The 21690-nt window shown below is 38.8% G+C and overlaps 1 protein-coding gene across 1 annotated transcript in view; it reads left to right on the top strand.

The window, feature by feature from the left end:
- The window catches only part of nek11 (NIMA-related kinase 11), a 92167-nt gene that overhangs the window by 10048 nt on the left and 60429 nt on the right, over nt 1–21690 (top strand). Inside the window, exons 2-5 of the mRNA XM_042423580.1 lie at nt 2857–2962; nt 3669–3751; nt 5269–5450; nt 18859–19024. Of these exons, the coding sequence (XP_042279514.1) occupies nt 3704–3751; nt 5269–5450; nt 18859–19024 (396 nt within the window). The 5' untranslated portion in view covers nt 2857–2962; nt 3669–3703. The remainder of the gene's footprint in view (nt 1–2856; nt 2963–3668; nt 3752–5268; nt 5451–18858; nt 19025–21690) is intronic.

The following is a 21690-nucleotide window of genomic DNA, read 5'->3' on the forward strand; positions in this document are numbered from 1 at the left end:
CTGAGACTCAAGCAGAGTAACTTTACTTGAGTATTTCCATGTGATGCTACTTTCTACATTTCAGAGGGAAATATTGTACTTTCTACTCCACTACATTTATTTGACAGCTTTAGTTACTTTTCAGATGAAGATTTGACACAATGGATAATATAACAAGCTTTTAAAATACAACACATTGTTAAAGATGAAACCAGTGGTTTCCAACCTTTTTGGCTTTTAATGTCTTACAAAAAGCTGTGTGTAGTCGGGGTCACATTTCACATGTCTATGAGTTGTTAACAGCTCCACCAAATAGTGATTTTTCCCTCTAAACTTCTCACATGCTTTCATTTCAATAAATGTTCAAATGATCCAATATTTCAGCAAAAATCAAAGATTAGAGAAAAAGTCCAAAAACTGAAAACAGATTTGTGTATCAGAACTTTGTTTTTTCATCTTTCCTCTCCCATTAATCATCTCACCACCCCTCAGATTTATCTGCTGACCCTTTGGAGGGGCCCGACCCCTAGGTTGGGAACCACTGGACTAAACTAGCTAACTGTATATAAAGTAGTGTAAACTAGCTCCACCTCCAGCAGCTACAACAGTAACATGCTGCTCTAACACTGATGCTTCACTATTAATAATCTAATGATGTCATATATAATAATATATCAGTCAGAGGGACCAAACCACTACTTTTACTGCAATACTTTAACTACATCAAGCTCATAATACTTATGTACTTTTACTGCGATACTTTAACTACATCAAGCTCATAATACTTATGTACTTTTACTGCAATACTTTAACTACATCAAGCTCATAATACTTATGTACTTTTACTGCAATACTTTAACTACATCAAGCTCATAATACTTATGTACTTTTACTGCAATACTTTAACTACATCAAGCTCATAATACTTATGTACTTTTACTGCAATACTTTAACTACATCAAGCTCATAATACTTATGTACTTTTACTGCAATACTTTAACTACATCAAGCTCATAATACTTATGTACTTTTACTGCAATACTTTAACTACATCAAGCTCATAATACTTATGTACTTTTACTGCGATACTTTAACTACATCAAGCTCATAATACTTATGTACTTTTACTGCAATACTTTAACTACATCAAGCTCATAATACTTATGTACTTTTACTGCAATACTTTAACTACATCAAGCTCATAATACTTATGTACTTTTACTGCAGGAGGTTTTTTCATGCAGGACTTTTACTTGTAATGGAGTATTTTTACTTTGCTGTATTGGTACTTTTACTGCAGTAAAGTATCTGAGTACTTCTTCCACTATCAGAGTTTTTTTTATTTTTATTTTCAACTTTATTGAAAACACATTAACACATAAACAAGTATAAGAACAAAAAGAGGAAACAAAGGAATTAAATTATTACAAAAACATTTGATAAAAATCTCTTTACATTCAATAAAAATAAAATAATTTGCAGGACGAGAAAAGTATATAAATATAAGTATAAACTTATATTCAAAGGTTTGAAAAAATGTGTTGTTGTTTTCTTTATCTTGCAGCTGACTGAAGACGTGTTGACATCAGTTAGAAACAGTAAAGTTTGGTTTTCTGTTGGTTGTTATTAGGTGACTTCCTGGAGGCTTGTCGTCACGGTGAGGTTGCCGGGCAACTCCAGGAAGTTGCTGCTCCCAGCACACGACCTCAATATGACACTTTCACACTTTTTGTCCAGATGAAACAAACTGGATACAACATGTTAATCAGAGGTGCTGGTGTGTTTCCAGTGTTTCTGCTAAGCTAAGCTAAGCTAAGCTAAGCTAAGCTAACAGCTGCTGGCTGTAGCTTCATATGTCTGTACAGACATGAAACAGTCTGAAGATCAATAACAGCTGCCAGGATTAAATGATTAGCAACTATTATAATCATAGATTCATCGTTTTGAGTCATTTTTTATGGACCAGATGAGTAAATGATTAATTGGAAATAAATAATCTACAAATTAATTGATGATGGAAATAATAGTTGCAGCTCTAATATAAATATTTCACCAAACCTCAAACTGTTGCTTTGAATTCCTGCTTTATTAAGATCAAATGGAGGTTTGTTGTTTTTTCATCAGCGTCTCTGAGAAGCTTGAAATCGTTCAGATGAAAACAGAACGTGTGACTGAACATCATCATTTTTAGCATCTGAAACTAATTAGTGGTTGAGACACTTTGATGCTGAACAGAAGCAGTTAAAGTTCATGTTAACGCTTCTTAAAGGAACATTTCCATCTTTTAGTCCATAAACTATAAATCCTGCTCGCTGCTTTTTACTAATCAAAGCGTCAGTTTTTATAGAAGCCAGGATGAGAAAAAAAAAGAAGAAATGTTGGGAATAAAAATAAAGAAATATAAATATAATCTGATAAATCACCACCACAAACATGTAGGCCTATAAATAATGTATAAAAAGATTTATTTTAATAACATTTTAGTCACTTAGTTCATATCTGACAGTAAAAAGAAGTCTGATGATTATAAATATGAAAATACTCTGGTAATGATGAAACAAGTAAAAAATATAAGTGAATACAAACATTTTAAAATCAGAATAATGATCAAAAGATTTAAAACATTTATTTATTTTTCATCTTTTGGCAGTAACGGGCTTCCATACATTTTATTCTTCCAGGTAGTTTTTGTTTATAATGTCAAGTTGTCTAATTTATAACAATTCATCACATTTTATGAGCTTCTCTTATGTAAATGATGATGATGATGATGATGAAGATGATGAAGATGATGATGATGATGATGAAGATGATGATGATGTTTAAACTGTGACTGACTGACATCATTAATGAGGAAACGTCTCCACCTGCTGGCAGAAACAGCTGCTGCAGGTCTGAGCTGTAAATGAATCAGCTGTTTGTGAGACGTCATCAGAGGTCATGACGTCATTCAACCCGTTAAAACCCCGTTGAATCAGAAGAGGTGAAAATGTTTTCTTTATAAACAATAAAATAAAGATAAATAAAAATTTTCATTTGAAAATGTTGCATAACTTTTATCACTATAACACATTTATTCATAAAGATATTTCTTCATTATGTTCATTCTGTGAATCTTTGTTAATATTTATCTGCTTTAGTAAATTAATTTATCAGTCAGAATAAACTGTTCTGATGATTAATAACTGTATAAACTGTCAACTAACAATCTGCACAAACTTCAGACTTTCATCACAACATGCTACAATCCTGGAAAATAATGTGAAGCACATTTAATTTGTATAATATTAATATTAATTAATATAATCCATCTTGTCATATTGACCCTGACTTGTACAGTCAGTGTGTCTAATCTGTGTGTATTAATAATATTTTGCAGCCTCTTCAACATCTGACCAGAACAAATCAGCCTTCTATGTTATAACTGATCATTAATAATAGAGTCCCTGTCAGATAAATCAATAAATACAATTAATTCATAAAAGAAGAAAAACAAACAACTTTAACTGCTGAATATGTTGATTGTTGTTGAAATTCCTCTAAAAATCAACAACCAGATAAACTTCATTTTTAATTGATTCATTGTTTTTCCGGGAAATTATCAGTAAAATATGAAAGTGTTGCAGTTTTATTTCCCAACATGATGTTTCTGTCAACATCTGAACGTTTTTATCTGTCGGAATAAACAGCGAGCACGTGACCTCAGAGGGATGAGTTCGTCTCCATGGAAACGGGATCAAACACGGAAGTTCTCCACCTTAGTCTCCTGCAGGTAAACAACACAACAAACAGCACATAACAACTGTTTATCAGGTCTGAACCGCTGTAAACACATTTATCATCGGAAGAAACAGAGAACATTGATGCGTCCATTATCGGACACAGCTTTGGTCTCTCTTCAGATCCGTCAGTTGAGTCACTTTAACGGCGAACAAACAGCTGATAAAACCTCCGGTTCACGGTTTGTTTCTCTACTTTCCGTTAATGACAGACTGAGAAGCTGAAATCTTTACATTCTGGACTTGAAATACAAGAGTTCCATTATCGGACATGCGTAATTTTTGCCGAAAAAACTTTTGTTTTCCGGTTTCAATTAAAATCAGTTGCACAACGAACATTTAACATTTATGGACATGGGTCAGTAATATCTACACACATATAGAATGTGTATGTAAACATATAATATTTCATTTTCATTCACAGTCGTTAAAAGTAATAAAATGTTCATATTGTACATCATTTACTTCTCTGATATAAATACTGTAAACTATGTGGACAAAAGTATGTAGACGCCACCATCCACATGCTGATTATTATATTTTTACTTTTTGCACATCAAATAGAAGATAAAATATAAAAGTCAGATAAACAATGTTCACCAATATTTGGTGAAAACACAAAGAAATATTAAAACAATAAGAACAGATGTGCAGGTGGATCCTCTGATGATGATGATGAGACGTCTTCCAGATGTTTCAACATGTTTAAACCTCACAAAGTCTGTTCCAAGTTGGAGAAATCTGATCAGAAATCTGACTTTTACTCCTGAACTGATAAATGATAAATTACTCACACATCATCTGATATGAATTAAAACATATTTTTTAGCAGTTAAACCTCATGATGCTTCAGCTGCTTTCAGTTTTTACACTTGAACTGACGTTTCAACTTCAGTCAGCATTTTCTTTTTTATTTCCATTTCACCTTCTGTCAGTCGTCCAGTTTCACCACTAACTTCCACCTTTACTTCCTTTAAAGGACCAGTTCACAGTTTTAAAGTCTGTCTTAAACCAACAGTCATCAAATGAACATGAAAGCTGTTTTTCTTGCTGTAATCATTCCTCCTGTTCAATAAAATGTATTTCAAAGTTTATCTGAAGCTAATATGAAGCTTCAGCGTCCAAATGAGTCAAATCAAGTAGATATCTTTCAACGTTACAGTCTTTTTAGTGCCAAAGTTCCTCTTTTTGTTACTATACTTCCACCTGCAGCTCAACAGGGAAACACTGTCCGAGGAAACACAAAGAGGGAATTTGATGCTAAAAAGACTGTAAATGTGTCAGATATCCACTTGATATGACTAACTCAGACTGATGAAGCTGAATAGAAGCTTCACACAGACTTTAAATGCATTGAAAGCACATTTGAAGGATCTTTTAATATCCAGTATGAACAGGAGGAATGACTACAGACACCTGACTGCTGGTTTAACTGGGAACACTGGGAACTTATCCTTTAATATCAGCTTTTTGTGTTTTGACTACAGATTGTCTTTGAACCTGTCGTCAGTCCGCAGGTCAGCTGACAGGTCAGATGCCCAAGTTTCAGGAGGTGGAGTCAGGCCAGGCTCCGCCCCCTGGCAACGGCCTGGTTGCTAAGCGATACAGCATCCTGCGGAGTCTGGGCCGGGGGAGTTTTGGTTCAGTTTATCTGGTTCAAGACACCAAAGCTACAGACGAAGAAGAAGAGCTGTGAGTAGATTTACTTCAACAAACAGCTGCTGATGTTTGATTGTTTTTAATCTTCAGTCTTTGTTCCTCTAGAAGGTTCTTGGGTTGTTTATTTGTATGTGAGTGATGATATGAACTGTGTTTACTTCACTGCATCATTCTTGTACACTTTCAAACACAAAACATATTTTCACACGTTTGCTTTTCACTCAAAGTTAATAATCTTCATCTCTCACTTTTATGTTCTGTAAACAGAGTTTTATAGTTTGTGTTGTTGTTTGGTTGGTTGAAGAGACTCAGGTTCAGATGAGGTGATGGACTCATGTTGAAATAGTTTAAATTTGTCATTTTCCAACTGGAAAATATTTAAAATTCAACCACTTTAACCACTGATGGGTTGAAAAAAATATCAGAAATATGGAAATATTATATTTTATTAAAAAAAGTTTAGTAATTTTGTTTATCTTGTATTTTATAAACCACAGAATGTATTGTTGTTGTCTTCATAAACAACATAAACAGAGAAAAACATGTTCCTACAATAACAGATAAAGTAAATAAAACAGAAACATGTACAATAAGACAATAAAGTATTTTATTAATTTAGAGGAAAAATATTTTATTTAGTAAAAATCTATTGTTTAAACATCGTCTTGTCACTAGATGGCAGCAGAACATCACATCAGACTGCAGAAGTTTCCTGAGAATCAGAGCAGAGGAAGTTTGTTCAAAGAGACGTTTAAATAGCGGAGAGACCAGGAGACAGAGTAACAGTTGCTTTATAAACCTTCCAGATGAGCGTCTCATATTTCTCCTGATGTTTACAGACACATATACAGATAACGTCATGACATTCTCTCAGTTCTCTAACTGGTGGCTCCTCTTCTCTGACCTTCATCATCCCCTCCTGACTTCCTCTAATGTTTGTACTGCTGCGTTTGCAGGACTTGCAGAAACAAGACATCTCATCACAGTATAATTCTAATTTTTATAACAAGGTTTTGTTTGTTTGTTTGTTTTTACCGGCAGCTTCTTGTGTCTCCTCTCTTTTACTCGTTGACTTGTACTGGTTTTCATCTGGTTTGTTTTTCAAAGCTTTACTGGTCAGTTTTTGTCCAACAGCCGATAAACACTCGCTGGACGCTGCCTTCACTTGTCTCTTTATCTGGAGGACTTTGTCTGGACTGAGAGAACTGCTGGTTTACTTCAGCTTTCAGTTTTAGGACTTGAGGTTCTGTTGTTGCACTTTTTTAGATGCTCCAACATCATCAGGAACCAATCATCATGTTTCACAGTGATCAGTGATGGTTGTGTGTTCATCATGTTTCACAGTGATCAGTGATGGTTGTGTGTTCATCATGTTTCACAGTGATCAGTGATGGTTGTGTGTTCATCATGTTTCACTGCAGACAGACGCTGAAAACAGCTGATTCACACGACTTTAATGAGACTGTTTGACTGAATGTGAACAAATATTAGTTGAAAATGAGGCTGAAGAGGAACCAGTCACTGCAAACAGTTCTGCAGAGTGTCAGCAGATGGCAGCATTGAGCTGTGAAGCCACACACACACACACACACACACACACACACACACACACACACACACACACACACACAGTGTACAGTGAGGAGTGTGTTCCTGTGGTTGAGCTGATCTGAGCTCAGTGAAGCAGGTTAACACCGCGTCATCCAAAAAACCCACAACACAGTAACCTCAGCTACTGTGTTGAGACGCCAGAAACCTCGTATCTCCACGGTAACAGGGTCCAACTGCAGACCTCACCCCCCGGTCTGTGAGCCAATGGGAGGAGACTTCTTACAGACGTTATATAAAAATATTTTACACTACAACACAATTCAAGTTGTTAAATGTTATTTATTTATATTTAGTGAATGTGACTGGTGATGAAGAGCTTCTGTCTGGATTCTGTCTGGTTGGTCAGTGAGACGACGGTGTTTCTAGACAGATTTTAGTAAATTAATCAAACTGCAACATGCAGATTTTTAAAAGTAAAGAAGTGTGATTCACTGTAAACTACAGGAAGGATTCACCACCTCTCTCTCTCTCTCTCTGTGTCTGCATCAATCTCTCTCACTCGTCCTGTCTCTCGGTTTCTACCTGTCACGCTCTGTCACTTCCTCGACCTCCCTCACACTCACACACACACACACACACACACGCTCACACACTGGGCGGTGTGTTTCGGCTGTCTGCCTCTGGATGGGAGTGGACAGCAGGATTTACTGAAGCTACAGTGGGAGATGACAGCGGGCTCTCGTCCCTGTCGTGTGCTCGTCACACGTCCTGTGAGGTGAGAAGTCAGACAGACGTGATGAACACGGAGGAGGTGAGGATTTTCTCAGGTCCTGGTCCTGCTGTAAACCTGCAGAAACATGCTGTCATCTCAGTCTGGACTCAAGTGTGTTCAGCAGACACAAGTCACCACTTACTACCAGTTCCTCACTCCAGCAGAGACACTGTGAGGTGTTTCCTCTCAGTCTGTGTTCATCTCCTCCATCTGACTGAACACAGACACTCAGGACTCTCCTGATCATGTGATGTAATAATCTCACTGCTCACCTGAACAATCTAATGCACCAAATACAACAGCTATAAATTCTAGTATTCTAGACAGTAGTGAGTCGTAGTGAGCGGTGGTGCACTGGAGAGCATTATATTGAAAGTGTTCCTAATATTTTGCCCCCTTCATGTATGGTAATGGAGTAGACAACCCTGACCTCTGACCTCTGACCTCCCACTGCAGAGACACATATACATGTAGCTTCATTACTGTTTGTTAGCATATATGAAGGTCTATATGTGCTTTAGCTAATATCCTCACACGCAGCAGAGCAGAGCAGCGTATCTGTGAGTATCTGTCCAGGATGGACTCGTACCGCCGGAACATTTCAGGTGTCGCGCTTGAGTAGCCAGCCGGTGATAGTAACCATAGTAACAGCATGAGAAGACGTGCTTCGTTGTAGTCAGCGCCTGGTTCAGTTTGTCATTTCTGTTCATCCCAAACACATTTTCTACCGTCGCCGTTAGTCTCAGGCTCTGAGCTAATTAGCATCTAGCTGCTAACTGAAGTTAGCGGTGAATGTTTGTCTGGTGGCTCGTTCAACAAGCCGCAGAACAAGACGTGTGTTGATGTTTGTAAGTTAGATAAGATAAGAGACTTTAGCAGGAAGCTGATGTGGGTTGTTGTTCAGAGAGCCGGATGCAATCAGGCTCAGTGCGACCGTCTGATCACTGATTACGTCTCGTTATGGATTTATAAAGATTTGATTTGCTGTTTGGAACCAAATCCTTTTGGTTTCTGATTTCCTTCTTAAAGGAGGACACAGGAAGGGATTTACAGAGCAGATATGTTGCTGTACTTTCAGTGTGTTGCTCAAGGGCACTCAGACAGTTGCTGACACACAGAGAGAGAACTGGACCACGATGAGTCTTTGTTTTGTCAGAAAACAGATGGTGAGTCAATGTTTGGAGTCATCATCATCATCTCTGCCCTTTCACCATCTGACAAGTCCTCCCCCCTCCCCCACTCTCCTTCCTCCTCCTCCTCCCCCCTCCCCCCTCCTCCCCCTCCTTCCTCCCCCCTCCTTCCTCCCTCCTCCTCCTCGTCTCTCCTCCTCTGCCAGATTTAGACATTGTGTCCTGATCAATGTTTCAGTGATTGCTCATAAATCTCTGAGCATCAGAGACAAATCCAGGCTTCACAACTTTTCCTTTTTTTTTGTCTGTATGTCATAAAAAAGTTAATCTCAGTTGTGACGAGAGGAGCTCATCTCTCACCTGACAGGTTATGAAACCGACTCCATCGACAGAGCAAAAAGAAAATACAATAAAAACTCCACAACTGTATTTAGTAGGTTTTTGATGAGCCATGACCTCGGCTGTCCGTTGGGATGCGGTATCCATGGCGACAGGAGAGCAGCACCTGTTCGTTTTTTATCCTGTTTGTCAGTGAAGCGATGGAACCAGCGGACGAAGCTTTGAGAGGATTCTGAGGTCTGTCCGCCCACACAGGAAGTCTCTTCTTCACTGGAAACAGAACGTTTTCCTACTGGGGAAACACCGGAGAGGAAGTTTCATTGATTGACTGACATGTTTCTGTCGTTAAAAAAGAAAAATGATCAGCTGATGTGATCTGGTCTCTGTTACTCTGACAGCTTGTTGTGGAGTTCAGACCAATCACAGACCCAGAGGTTCGGCTTCATTTCTCTGTTCAAGACTTTAAAGCAGCGATAATCAGTATTTCTATAACACCATTATATGATGTGTCAGTGTGTAATGTGTTGGTGATGAACCTACAGAGAATCAACAGAGACTCTGCAGCTCCTCTCGGCTTTACGGAGCTTTATAGTGAGTTTCAGCTCATTGTTTATCTGTCCGGCTGCAACTTTACTGTTCTGGTTCACTCTCAGCGTCTCATAGCGTCGTTTTCAGAGTAAAAGCTGTAAAAAGCCGCTGTACACTACCTGCTCACAGTTAGCTGTAGACTAGCTGGTGAACATAGTGGAGCATTTAGCAGCTAAAGAGCCAGATATTTCCCTCAGGAGTTGGTGGAGAGTAAAAACGTTCACCAGGTGGACAGAAACACGACTCCACATGAATGATAATGTTGCTCCGTAACCGCTGGATGTGGAAACAAGTTCAACATATCAACTTAAAAGCTGATGATGAGTCAGAGTTGAGTTCACTGCTTGTTTCTGATGGAAAAACATCCGTCTGAGGGTTTTTATGTCGGAGCAGCTGATGCACCTGGAGTCTGTTTTTATCTGCTGTTAGAGCTGGACGACGATGATGGTGATGATGATGATGATGCTCAGAATGAAACATGAGGAATTAATGGCAAGAACAGAAAAGTTTAGTTTGTAAATTAAAACCTTTATTTTATATGTTCAACGTCTGTCTTCTGTTCTTCTACATGATCTCCTGTTTTCCTCTGATCAGACTCAACTTGTGTAAATGGGTTTAAAGTTTTAACATCGGTTCATTTGTTTGGAGCCTTCTGGAGTTTATTTTGAAAAGCTGAGATGGTCCTTCAGTCAAAAGCTGCTGATGACCCGAAACCCGGAGCTCAAAACGTCACACAGACCCCCCCAAGAAGACCTCCTGGAAGTTAAAGGCTGAGCTGGTCTGTTTGTCTTTGTTCTGTATGTTAACATTATTTTTGACTGCAGGGAGGGAAGATCACCTGGTTTCAGTTAAATCCAGTAACCTTCCCATTGTTCAGAGCATCAAATAGATCCTGAAGAAACTGATCACATGACTTCCTTCCATCCACGTCTTTTCTAATCCGGTCAGATACATTTAAGGTGTATCTGTAAAACAGGATTTTCTAAATCCTGATTGAAATTCATACAGGAGGAGCCTCTTCACTGGATACTTGGAGGTTCCAGGTATCAGCTCAGCTCTCCCCCTCTGTGTTCACACCTTTTATGGGATCTGACATCAAAGCCCCCCAAAATCTTCTGGATGATTCAGAAACCCTGCTCTGAGGTGGATGTGAGTGTTTGATCCTCAGTATTTATAGGAGCTCTGACGTCCTACGAACTCATCATAAAAAACTCTGTCACCGCGCCGCCGCTGTGATCTGCTGCCGCTTGATCGATCGAAGCTCGAAAAAAAAACTTTGCTTCTTTTTCTCGCCCACCTGCGCCTGCTGACACGCTAAAAGTCTGGCTCTCTGTTGTGTCAGCGCGCGATGATTTATTCACTTCCTGTTTGGCATCTTCTGGGAAGCTTGAAGGCAGATCTGCTCAGCGAGTCAAAAACAAAAAGCTCTTCAGTGTGAGTGTTGAACACCTGCTAAGAGAGGATATGAGGCTGTAAAAGCTGCTGGCGGGTCGCCATCGACTCCCAGAGACACAGAGAGGCTGGAGGACACGCTGAGACAAACAGCTTCATCTCCCCCTCATCATCACCCCTCCTCCCCCCGATATCCTCTAATTGTGATGTTGAAATAAAGGAGTCAGAGTCTCCTGCTGCCGCTGGATTAAAGAGGAGTGACGTCCCGCTGAGGGAGGTGAGGGAGGTACTGGTTTATTTAGTCAGAAAGAAAACAAACAGACACAATGTTTATGTCTTTAAACACGTCTGGAGTGGATCTTTAATATAAATGCTTGAAGTTGAGGTAAAGGTTGTTTAATAAAAGCCTCCAGGAGGATCTAGTTCTTCCTGGTTCAGGTGTCTCAGTGTTTGGCGTGGACGGCGGTGATGCTGCTCAGACTCTGGAGCTGCTGACGGCTCAGCTCGTGTTTCTTCTTCCTGTTCTGCTCTCAGCCCGGCAGACACAGAAACTCCGAAACATCTCAGCTTTAATCAGAGTGTCACACTTCAAACAGGGTTTCACTGTTGTTGCATAGCAACAGCGAGCCGGCGCTCCCGGCTCCAGTAAGGAGCTTCACACCGGGAGGAAGGAATAAAAAAAAAAAAAAACAAAAAAAAAAAAGAAAAGCAGCACTCAATGCAGATCATAGTGAGGTGTGAATGAACTGAATTATACATTTAGGGCTGTTAATTTGATATCCCAGCAGCCTCTGGGCTTTAACAGAGAATTAAGGCTGTTAAATGTCGTTGAAACTTCCTCTCGATGAACTCGGTTTCCTGACTCGCTCATGTGTCGGCACATATTTGTGACCTTCTGGTCTCTTTAAAATGTCAAAGTGACAGATTTGAAGACGAGGTGAGAAGAAGTCAAACTAACTGAACCGCTCTGTAGAAATACTGTGACAAGTCCTTCATTTGCACCGGAGGGAAGCAATTTGCATGAAAATGTGCACCTTTAATCTTAACATCATCGCTGTGTGAAAGCAGAACACACAGACATCAAACACACAGTGTAAAAAGCAGCAGAAGCTTCACTTTACAAAGACGTGTGTGTGTGTTTCTCTGTGATGTTCAGGATCAGCATCAGTAAATCCACTTTGAAATGAGAGAAAAAAAGAGGCTTCTTATAAAGTTGTGATCTCGGTTCATAATCATCAAAATTTCTGACTTTTTTTCTGCAGTAAAAGTTTTTAGAGCTACATCCACGTCTGTGTCTGTCACAGAGGTGGATGGATGGCAGGTTGGATACGACGCTGAATATTTAATGAAAGAAACCAAAAAATCACAAGAGACGCCGGGAACAGGAACAAAGACCGTAAACACAGGAAGCAAACGCAGCGCGAAGGCAAAACGGACGACTCGACAAAGACCGAACTGAAAACTGGACTATAAATACACAGCGAGGGATTGTAAATGACACATGAAATAATCAAACACAGGAAGTAAAGTGACCAGACACAAGGAGGAAATATTTCAAAATAAAACAGGAACTAAAGTGGTGACACAAAAAACACAAGAGGAACACACGAGAGAACAGAGAAAACCAAAACCAGGAAACACAAATGAAAGAGTTCCTCAAAAAGTCCAACTAAACACAGAAGAAGTCTGAAGGCATCAGAAGGAGAACAGAAGAAGTCCCGGTAGGACGTGACGGTGTCATTAAACATATTGATCCCTGATACTGAACTATCAGGCGACGTGTCGTTACTAAAACTCATCAACATGGTTCTTATATCTCTGGAACTTCTCAAGAAAAAACACACAACAGGTTCTAACATCAGTCAGAAAACCAGTTTATTGCAGGGCTGGCAGTGGGCAGACTGGTGCGAGGGTTCAGGCAGGTAGCTGGAAACCAGGGCAGAGTTTTGGGTATGAACGCTGAGGGAACGCTGAGGGAACGCTGAGGGAACGCTGAGGGAACCAAACTGAACCAGAGAGGGAGACAGACGAGGAAGGACGACTGAAGACAGAAACAAGAACTGAATACAGAACGAGTTAGTCTGGAAACGACTGACTGTAATTAAACAATCACAGACAGGCAGGAGGAGGACGGCGTGACGCTGGGGTCACATGGTCATGGTTAATTTGGACGAGCTGTTGAAACAGAGATTTGTGTTGGATTGAAAACTGAACATTTAAAAAAATTGTTTTTTTCCATAAAAAGTCTCCTGGTGCTTTTATAGTGAAAATTATGTTTAATAAAAGCATGAAACTGGGCGCACTTGTACAGTATCGGGGTCCTGAACATTTTCAGAAATGGAGCCATCGTAAAAAACACTTTGTGGCGGCCATTTTGCTTTCCGTTATAACCGTATTTTGCATCATATCACCTGAACCAAACATGATAACACATGTTCTGATGGTCAAGGATTACAGTAATACCATATACAACATCATTAACTGTTCAGGTGGATAGTTAACCCCTTAACGTCCATCTTTTTATAGACTTTTCGCCTATTTGGGAAAAAAAGCTAACAACAGAAGAACTGTGCGGCCATGATTCACCTGAACAGTTTATGATGTTGTACATGGTGTCATTGTAATCTTTGACCATCAGAACATGGGAGTAGACGTCATGTTTCCTGTGTTATCATGTTCGGTTCAGGAGATATGATGCAATATACATAACCAGGTTATGGCGGAAAGTAAATTGGTCGCCATGGCCACCATGAGGCGTTTTTGGGATGGCTCCATTTCTGAAAATGTTCAGAGCCCCAAACTGTACAAGTGTGACCAGCTTCACGCTTTTACCTGAACTATTATAGAACTTCCTGTGTTAAATATAATCCTGTGTTAATATTATTATTATTATTATTATTATTACTGATGCATTAACATGCAGCATTGTTCTAATGTTGTTGGGTTGATTAACCTGCAGCATATTTTATAAGTTGATCACATTATTTTATGTAAAATCTTAATCTGCAAAGTTATAAACATATTGCAACATAAAAACTAGGCTTCATGTAAGAAGCACGATCAGATTTGATTGAAGAAAACTTGTGACATCATCAGTTCTGAGCTACAAATGTCATGAACAGACAAATACTTTAAATATTTTGCTCCTCTAACACTGATAAACCTGCTTTCTGACAGCAGAAACTTCAAATTCTTCTTTTTCATTCTTTGGAAACATTTTTGTGAATGAAACTCGTCCACAACCGACGTTCATCAGACATCACGAGATTTACTACGAGTTTATTGGAAAAACTCGTGTGAACAAACCTCACAGAGGAAGAGACGAGGTCCATTAAATCTCTCTGAGATGAGGAGGACAGGAAGTAGCAAGGACAGGAAGTAGCAAGGACAGGAAGTAGCAAGTAAAGTACAAAAACCTCAAGATTGTACTTAAGTGCAGCACTAAATTGCAAAACCAGCACTGTAAAACTAGTTTACTTTAATGAATGATAAATGCAGTTTTATTCTGTACAGATTGTCAGTTTTCAGCTCTGCGGTGCTTCACGGTGCACTGAGAGTTTATGATATTGTTTTATTGTGAAATTATTGAGCCTGTTAAAAAAAGATGAAAGAATATATTCATGAGGTGTTTTTAGTGGGAACCAATGGGCTCGGAGCTGAGAGACACAGAGCAGAGAAGAGAAGGAGGAACGTATTAATAGACGGACAAACATGCACATGAAATAAAAAGAAATAAAGAACATCAGACTCATCAGAGCGGCTTCATCAGGAAAACAGATTGTTTGATATAAAGACTGATGATGTCAGAGCTAATGTTTGGATTTTACTCAGATTATGAATTAAAGTTACATTAGTCGAAATGTATGATGTTATATCAGCATGAATCACAGTGTGTGTGTGTGTGTGTGTGTGTGTGTGTGTGTGTATCTGTGTGTGTGTGTGTGTGTGTGTGTGTGTGTGTGTGTGTGTGTGTGTGACAGATCTGGGGCTCTGCTGTTCTTAATTGCAGCCTGTGTGTGAGTCGTATCCAGGCTGTGATTTGCTGGGGGATGGTGGGGATTTCTGCTCCTCTGGTCTATATATCTTCTCTGCCTCTGCTGAATTATTTTTATTCCCTGATGGAGACAAAAAATGTGATTTATGCATCTTCACCCACAGACCACATGAAATAAAATTAAGCTATTTAAAAAAAAAAAACAAATCTAAGTGAAGCACTGCAACGTGTGAACAGTTATTAGTGCAAACATTAAAATCAGAAATGGACTCGACGATGACAACAGAGACAACACGGTGTTTAGGCTCCATGATGACGCAGTAAATGGACCAGCGATGAATGAATGAATGATTGACAAAAACATCATCATACATGTTTACATCGATCCATTTCACTTCTTCCCTTTTTCTCTTCCTCTGAGTGCTGTGATCAACTGTGTTGTGTGTAAAGTATTTTATAAATAAAGTTGATTTGATTTGATAAAACAGCTGTAGGCTAATTTAAACCAGTGTTGTCGAGGTGTTAAATTCAACCATATTTAAACTAAAGTCGTTACGCTGCTAACAATGTGTTAGCTAACTTGGACCAAAGTGCTTCAGCTGATTAAACTGGTTCAAGTTAGCTAACGGCTCCGTTTAGCAGCTCAAACAAAATGTTTTAGTTGATAAACTAAACTTCATTTGGTAATTTACTGACATTCAGTCTAGAGGCTGGATTGTGCTAATGATCACATGTAGGATTTTCTTATTTTCCACTTATTGCTTTGTGCGAGAACAAATATAAGAGAAAAATAAGAAAACATTCATGCATGAGGCCCATCGTTTACGTAAAGTACATTACGAACTGCCCCTTTAAGAAACTCCAGACCTAAACCAGAACTATTGAAATTCAGATTTTTCTCCTGTTAGGTAACTGAACTTTCGCTGCAGCGACTTGAACCATCTGACAGGTTTATATTTCTGCATCCGACAACATGATGTTCAGCAAACTCTGAATGTTTCAGATGTGTTTTAATGAGTCCACAGTGTTTTAATCAAGATGCCAGTTATCAGAACAGGCTGTAAAGCTTCAATGGTTGAACTGTCAGTAATGGATTGTTTATGTTTCTTAGTGAACTAATTAGCGAAGGCCGTGATTGTTGTAGAGTTGAGCTTATGGCACCACAGCTTGAACCACCATCACATGATATTAAATACTGGTAAACAAGGTCCCATTAACAAAATAGAGCCTTATAAAATACGACTGCTCCAGTATATAAAACAGCTGCTTTTAACATCAGAGTCCAGCTGAAACATCCTGAATCACAACCAGCTTCATCCAAAAATTAAGTTTTAGTGTTTGATTAAAACATGATCGCTGTAGAATATCAACAACAAACCTTCCAGCTGCTGAGTTTCACTGTAAAACAACAAAATAAAGAGTCTAAAGTTCAACAAACAGTTTGTGTTTCATCTAAAACTATTTATACTGCCAGAGGGGCTATAGGCCTAATTAATAATTAACTAATTAACATGCGGTCATTGGCCCACACTGTAAGTTTTGGGGTAATTTCCTGCATCGTTCTGATTCGGCACGGTCCAGAGTCGACCCACCATGGAGAGGCAGCTCCACCCTCCCCTCTGCCCCCCCGACCTCTCCCCTCCCAGCAAGCAGCCTAAACTGGTCCATTTGGTCCAAATGTGCCAAGTCCACAAACACATGAAACCTAGAGGCAGATCTGGTAACCATTACTGGGCCAGAGCCGCCAGAACGCAGCCGACACTCCCGCAGTCGGTCCAGTTCCATAAAAGCTGCTAAAAAGATCTGTTAGCGAACCTGAACCTGAACCTGAACCTGAACCTGAACCTGAATCCTCTGCTGGCCTGAAAACTGTTTGAGCTGCTAAACTGGACCAAAGTGTTTCAGCTCCTTAAATCTACTGTTGATTAACTTTAATGTGTTGTTGATGTGCAACAAATAAAGTTCATGAGCTGCTAAATTCAGACAAAAGCTAAAAGCTTCTGAAAAGACGTTTCTGTCAGCCGACCTGAACCAAACTAAACTGAACCCTGTTTTTTAGCTGCTGAACTTAACTTTGGTGTTAAACTAAATCTGCATATCATTCACTTGATTTGATCGTCAGGTGAAAATGTAATTTTGTTGCATAAACGTTGTTTCAGCGTTTCTCCTCATTTCAGAAAATGTTCTGACTTGTTCTTCATCTAAAACAGAGTTTGAGACAGAAAGAGGGACGATATGATGAACGTATTGAACAGAATGTTCACATTAAACAGGTTTAACATATCAGCAGCGCCACAGTTTGACTCTGCTCTCAGTTTGCCGGGCGGTGAAAGGAGCACTGTGCTATTAAACCAGAGCCTCCATTTCACCTGTTGACCCGCTCACCAATTTAACAAGAGCAGAGGAGACGGGGGAGCAGCTGATTAACTCCCTCAGGAGGAGGTGGTGGGTGGATATAGGACAGAGGTTTATATCCACACGGCTCCATTATTCCCCTGTTAGCATCCTGCTACCACTAGCGGCCTGTTCTTCCTCCGTCTGAAGGTGATGAATACTTTGAAGTTTTGCTTTATTACATCTAACATTTACATCTCTGTGAAAAGTTTCAGGGTTCAAACTGTGGTGCCGCAGGAAGTACTTCCAAAACCATAAGCTCCATAAGATCCAGAAGCTATAAGAACAAGCAGGGTTACGTTTCTGTTACTGATCTATTTGTTAGTTTATTCTGTGTTCCTCAAGATAAATAAAGGACTTTTATGAATGAGTTCATGTTCACATGTTTTACTGGATGTTTTAAATATGCAGAAGTGGAGCAAACTGCAAAACTAATGACGCAGCTGTACTTTGTGTGTAATGCTAATTAGCAAATGTTAGCATGCTAGCGCTGCCTTCACGTCGTGTCGGACGGATGGAAAGATTCCCGTGTTTGCATGACTGATAACAGAGTTGGTTGTGTGAGGATTTAAAATACTGTACATTGACAAATTTACATTATGTCCATTAAATCTGAGTTGAATCACTCATAATTTCTCAGACTCAGACGTGTCATGAACGCAGCATTAACATCAGCGTGTTAGCATTAGCATTTAGCTTCATACAGCCTCACAGAGCTGCTAGCATGGCGGCGGTGGACTAGTTGGACTTGATGCTTTCACATTAACAGCTCTGCACCTGCTCTGGTAACACTTTCATTTACAGATCTGTCATTTCCTTCAAATCTCTGAAAAAGTTTGCAGGAAAGAAGTATGAAACTTGGTTCTAATTGAAGGGAAAATCGAGACAGTAATGAGAGTTATTTGAGGTTAGTTTAGTCATGTTTTTAAGCAGCTGATGATTTAGAGTCTGATTGATAGAACGGCTCCATTATATTTATTTAAAATGTCTTTTCAGAAGCTTCATTCTGCTTTTTGTAAGTGTTGGAGGTTGAATTATCTGGACGTCACACAGGTGCAAGGCTGTATTGATTGTATTTGGATTGAAACGTCGTCTTTTTGATTAACTTGTGTGGCTGACAGTCGGTGTGCAGACGTTACTTTTGTCCCCGTTTTCTTTAAAATGATCACCAGATATAATTCTTCCCAGGATCTTGTGCATTTACGGTTAGAAAACTGTTCTCTTCTAGTAAATTTGAAGAAACTACAGGATTGTTTGACCTCTGACCTCTGACCCCTTCAGGAAGGTGTTGAAGCAGATTCCTCTGGGTGACCTTCGACCTGACGAGACGGTGCGAGCCACTCAGGAAGCCCAGCTGCTGTCTCAGCTGCAGCATCCGGCCATCCTCACCTTCTACCACAGCTTCCTGGAGAGAGACGCCTTCTGCATCATCACCGAGTTCTGCCAGGTAACCGATCCATCACCTGATTGGCTGATCATAACGTACAGCAGGTATATTATGGTATGGATGGATGCAGACAGAGTTTGGTTGGTACCTAAAATATTTGTCCATGTTTCTGTTGCTTTGTGGATTATTACTTCTGAAACAAACATTTGCACATTCCTAATCAATATCTTGTTCTATATATCTATATATATATTTTTAATATAGTAATTAGCCTTCTATGCTAACTCAGTTCTTTTTTCTGTTGATTAATGAGCATTGTTCCTGTCAAATAAATAAATACAAATAAATATCAGCTTTTCAATCTCTTAAAATATAAATTATTACTTAATTTTAATTAAATTTAACTTCATATTTTTATTGTAAAGTTTATAATCACCTGTCTCTTGCCTTTATATATGTTTTTTTATAGTAATGCACCACAACATTACGGCAGCTCTGCTCCGTACAGCTGAACTTGTGTCTGGTTGTGATTCTGGTGACGCTTAAACTGAAGCGTCTCGTGTTTAAAACAGTTTTCACTCAAGTGTTTGAAGCTGCTTTCAGTGGAGACGTCAGTACACAAAGACACATCTGAATCTCTTCATAAACAACAAAACTGCATCACAGTAAACATCAGTTTGTGTTTTAATGAAGCCGAATTCACAATAAAGTCTCATTTCCATATTTATCTGTTTCTGTCGTCTGAGCGAGCAGTTAGTAGTGAAATAACTGTGGCTCATAAACTCTACATGTTGTTTTTCTCCACATTATCGTTATTGAGAATATGACATGAATATATGACAGTATATATATATATATATATATATATATATATATATATATATATATATATATATATTAGTGATGTGCAGAGATCCCAGTATTTGTATTTGTTGAGGCAGCAAAATTATTTGTATTCGAATAAAAGTAGAAAGAGGCTTAAAAATCCTGTTTTTGTTTTTATTACACTTTTAATTTTAGAAAATTAAAGTGTTATAATAAGTGTTCATGAATAAACTACCTTATGAAGGACGACGTCCCCACACCGGGTCTCTAACTGGAGTCTCCCAGATCATAGACGACTGCGCTGACTACTGAGATAAAACTTTTCTCATCACCTCATTGCAGACAGACCTCTACCTATTTATACACCCATAACACACAGACAGCACAGCGTTTAACATGTAGAAGAACTTCAAAGGTGATTCTTGCTTTGCACTTTTCATTTATTGCCTATTTTTTTTACAACCTAACTTTGTGGAAAGGAGAAGAGGAACAACAGGTTATGGAGAGTCTCTTGAGAGCACTTTGCTTGTGTCAGTAGTTCAGCTTTATCTCTGGGGAACACCCCCAACTCCAGGACTGATGTCCAAATAAGGAAATGTGCGTCATGTAGCAGGTGGATGTGACTCCCCTCGTTGAGACCTGCTGATAGACGTCACAGCGGAGCAGAGGAGAGACACTGAGATAGTGATGTAACCGACCTGCACGCTGGTATTTGACATGTTTTTGTTTTCTTCCTGAGAACAAATAATTTTTAAAGTATTTGTATGAAACAGATATTCATAAATAACCCACTATTTGTGCTTTGCCGAATAACATATTTGTATTCGGGCACACCCCACACACACACACACACACACACATATATATATATATGTGTGTGTGTGTGTGTGTGTGTGTTTCCCCTCCGTTCATCTCTTCTTCCTCCCACCTGAAAGTCAAACACTAATATAACTAATGACAATATTCATTATATTACAAGCAATAATAATAATAATAATAATAATGTGTGCATGTACAGACATCCATATACACACTAGGGGTGTGCCCGAATACAAATACGTTATTCGGCAAAGCACAAATAGTGGGTTTTTTTTTTTTTTTTTTTACGAATATTTGTTTCATACAAATATTTTTTAAATTATTTGTTTTTGGTAAGAAAAAAACAAAACATGTCAAATACCAGCGTGCAGGTCGGTTACATCACTATCTCAGTGTCTCTCCTCTGCTCCGCTGTGACGTCTATCAGCAGGTCTCAGTGAGGGGAGTCACATCCACCTGCTACATGACGCACATTTCCTAATTTGGACATCACTTTAATTTTCATCTTTAATTCTCTAAAATTAAAAGCGTAATAAAAACAAAAACAGGATTTTTAAGCCTCTTTTTCACTTTTATTCGAATACAAATACAAATACAGATACAGATACTGGGCTCTCTGCACATCCCTACTATATATATATATATATATATGTATATACATGTTTCCCCCCCAGAGCCCTCCGTTCATCTCTTCTTCCTCCCACCTGAAAGTCTTCAAACAATAATACAACTAATGACAATATTCATTATATTACAAGCAATAATAATAATAATCTGTATTATTATTATGTATGTGTATGTCATCCATCCAGTCAGTGAGAGAATATTGTGATCAAATGTTTCACTCGTCTTCAGTTTTATTCTACGTTTTGTCTTTGAGGTTTTTTTTTTGTTTTTTTTGGTTTCAATTTATTTTTATTCACATTTTTTTTTTAGTTTGATTCTTTTGCTTCAATTATTCTGACAGAAATTGAATCCCACAGTTGTAGAGCAAATATGTTTCATTATGTTAAGAAGCGTCTCTCTCTCTGCTGCTTTTCACCTCATTCCTCCAAACATCCACCACTTCTGATTTGTGTGTG

The sequence above is a fragment of the Thunnus maccoyii genome, chromosome 10 (genome assembly GCF_910596095.1).
Source record: "Thunnus maccoyii chromosome 10, fThuMac1.1, whole genome shotgun sequence".
Lineage (NCBI taxonomy): Eukaryota > Metazoa > Chordata > Actinopteri > Scombriformes > Scombridae > Thunnus > Thunnus maccoyii.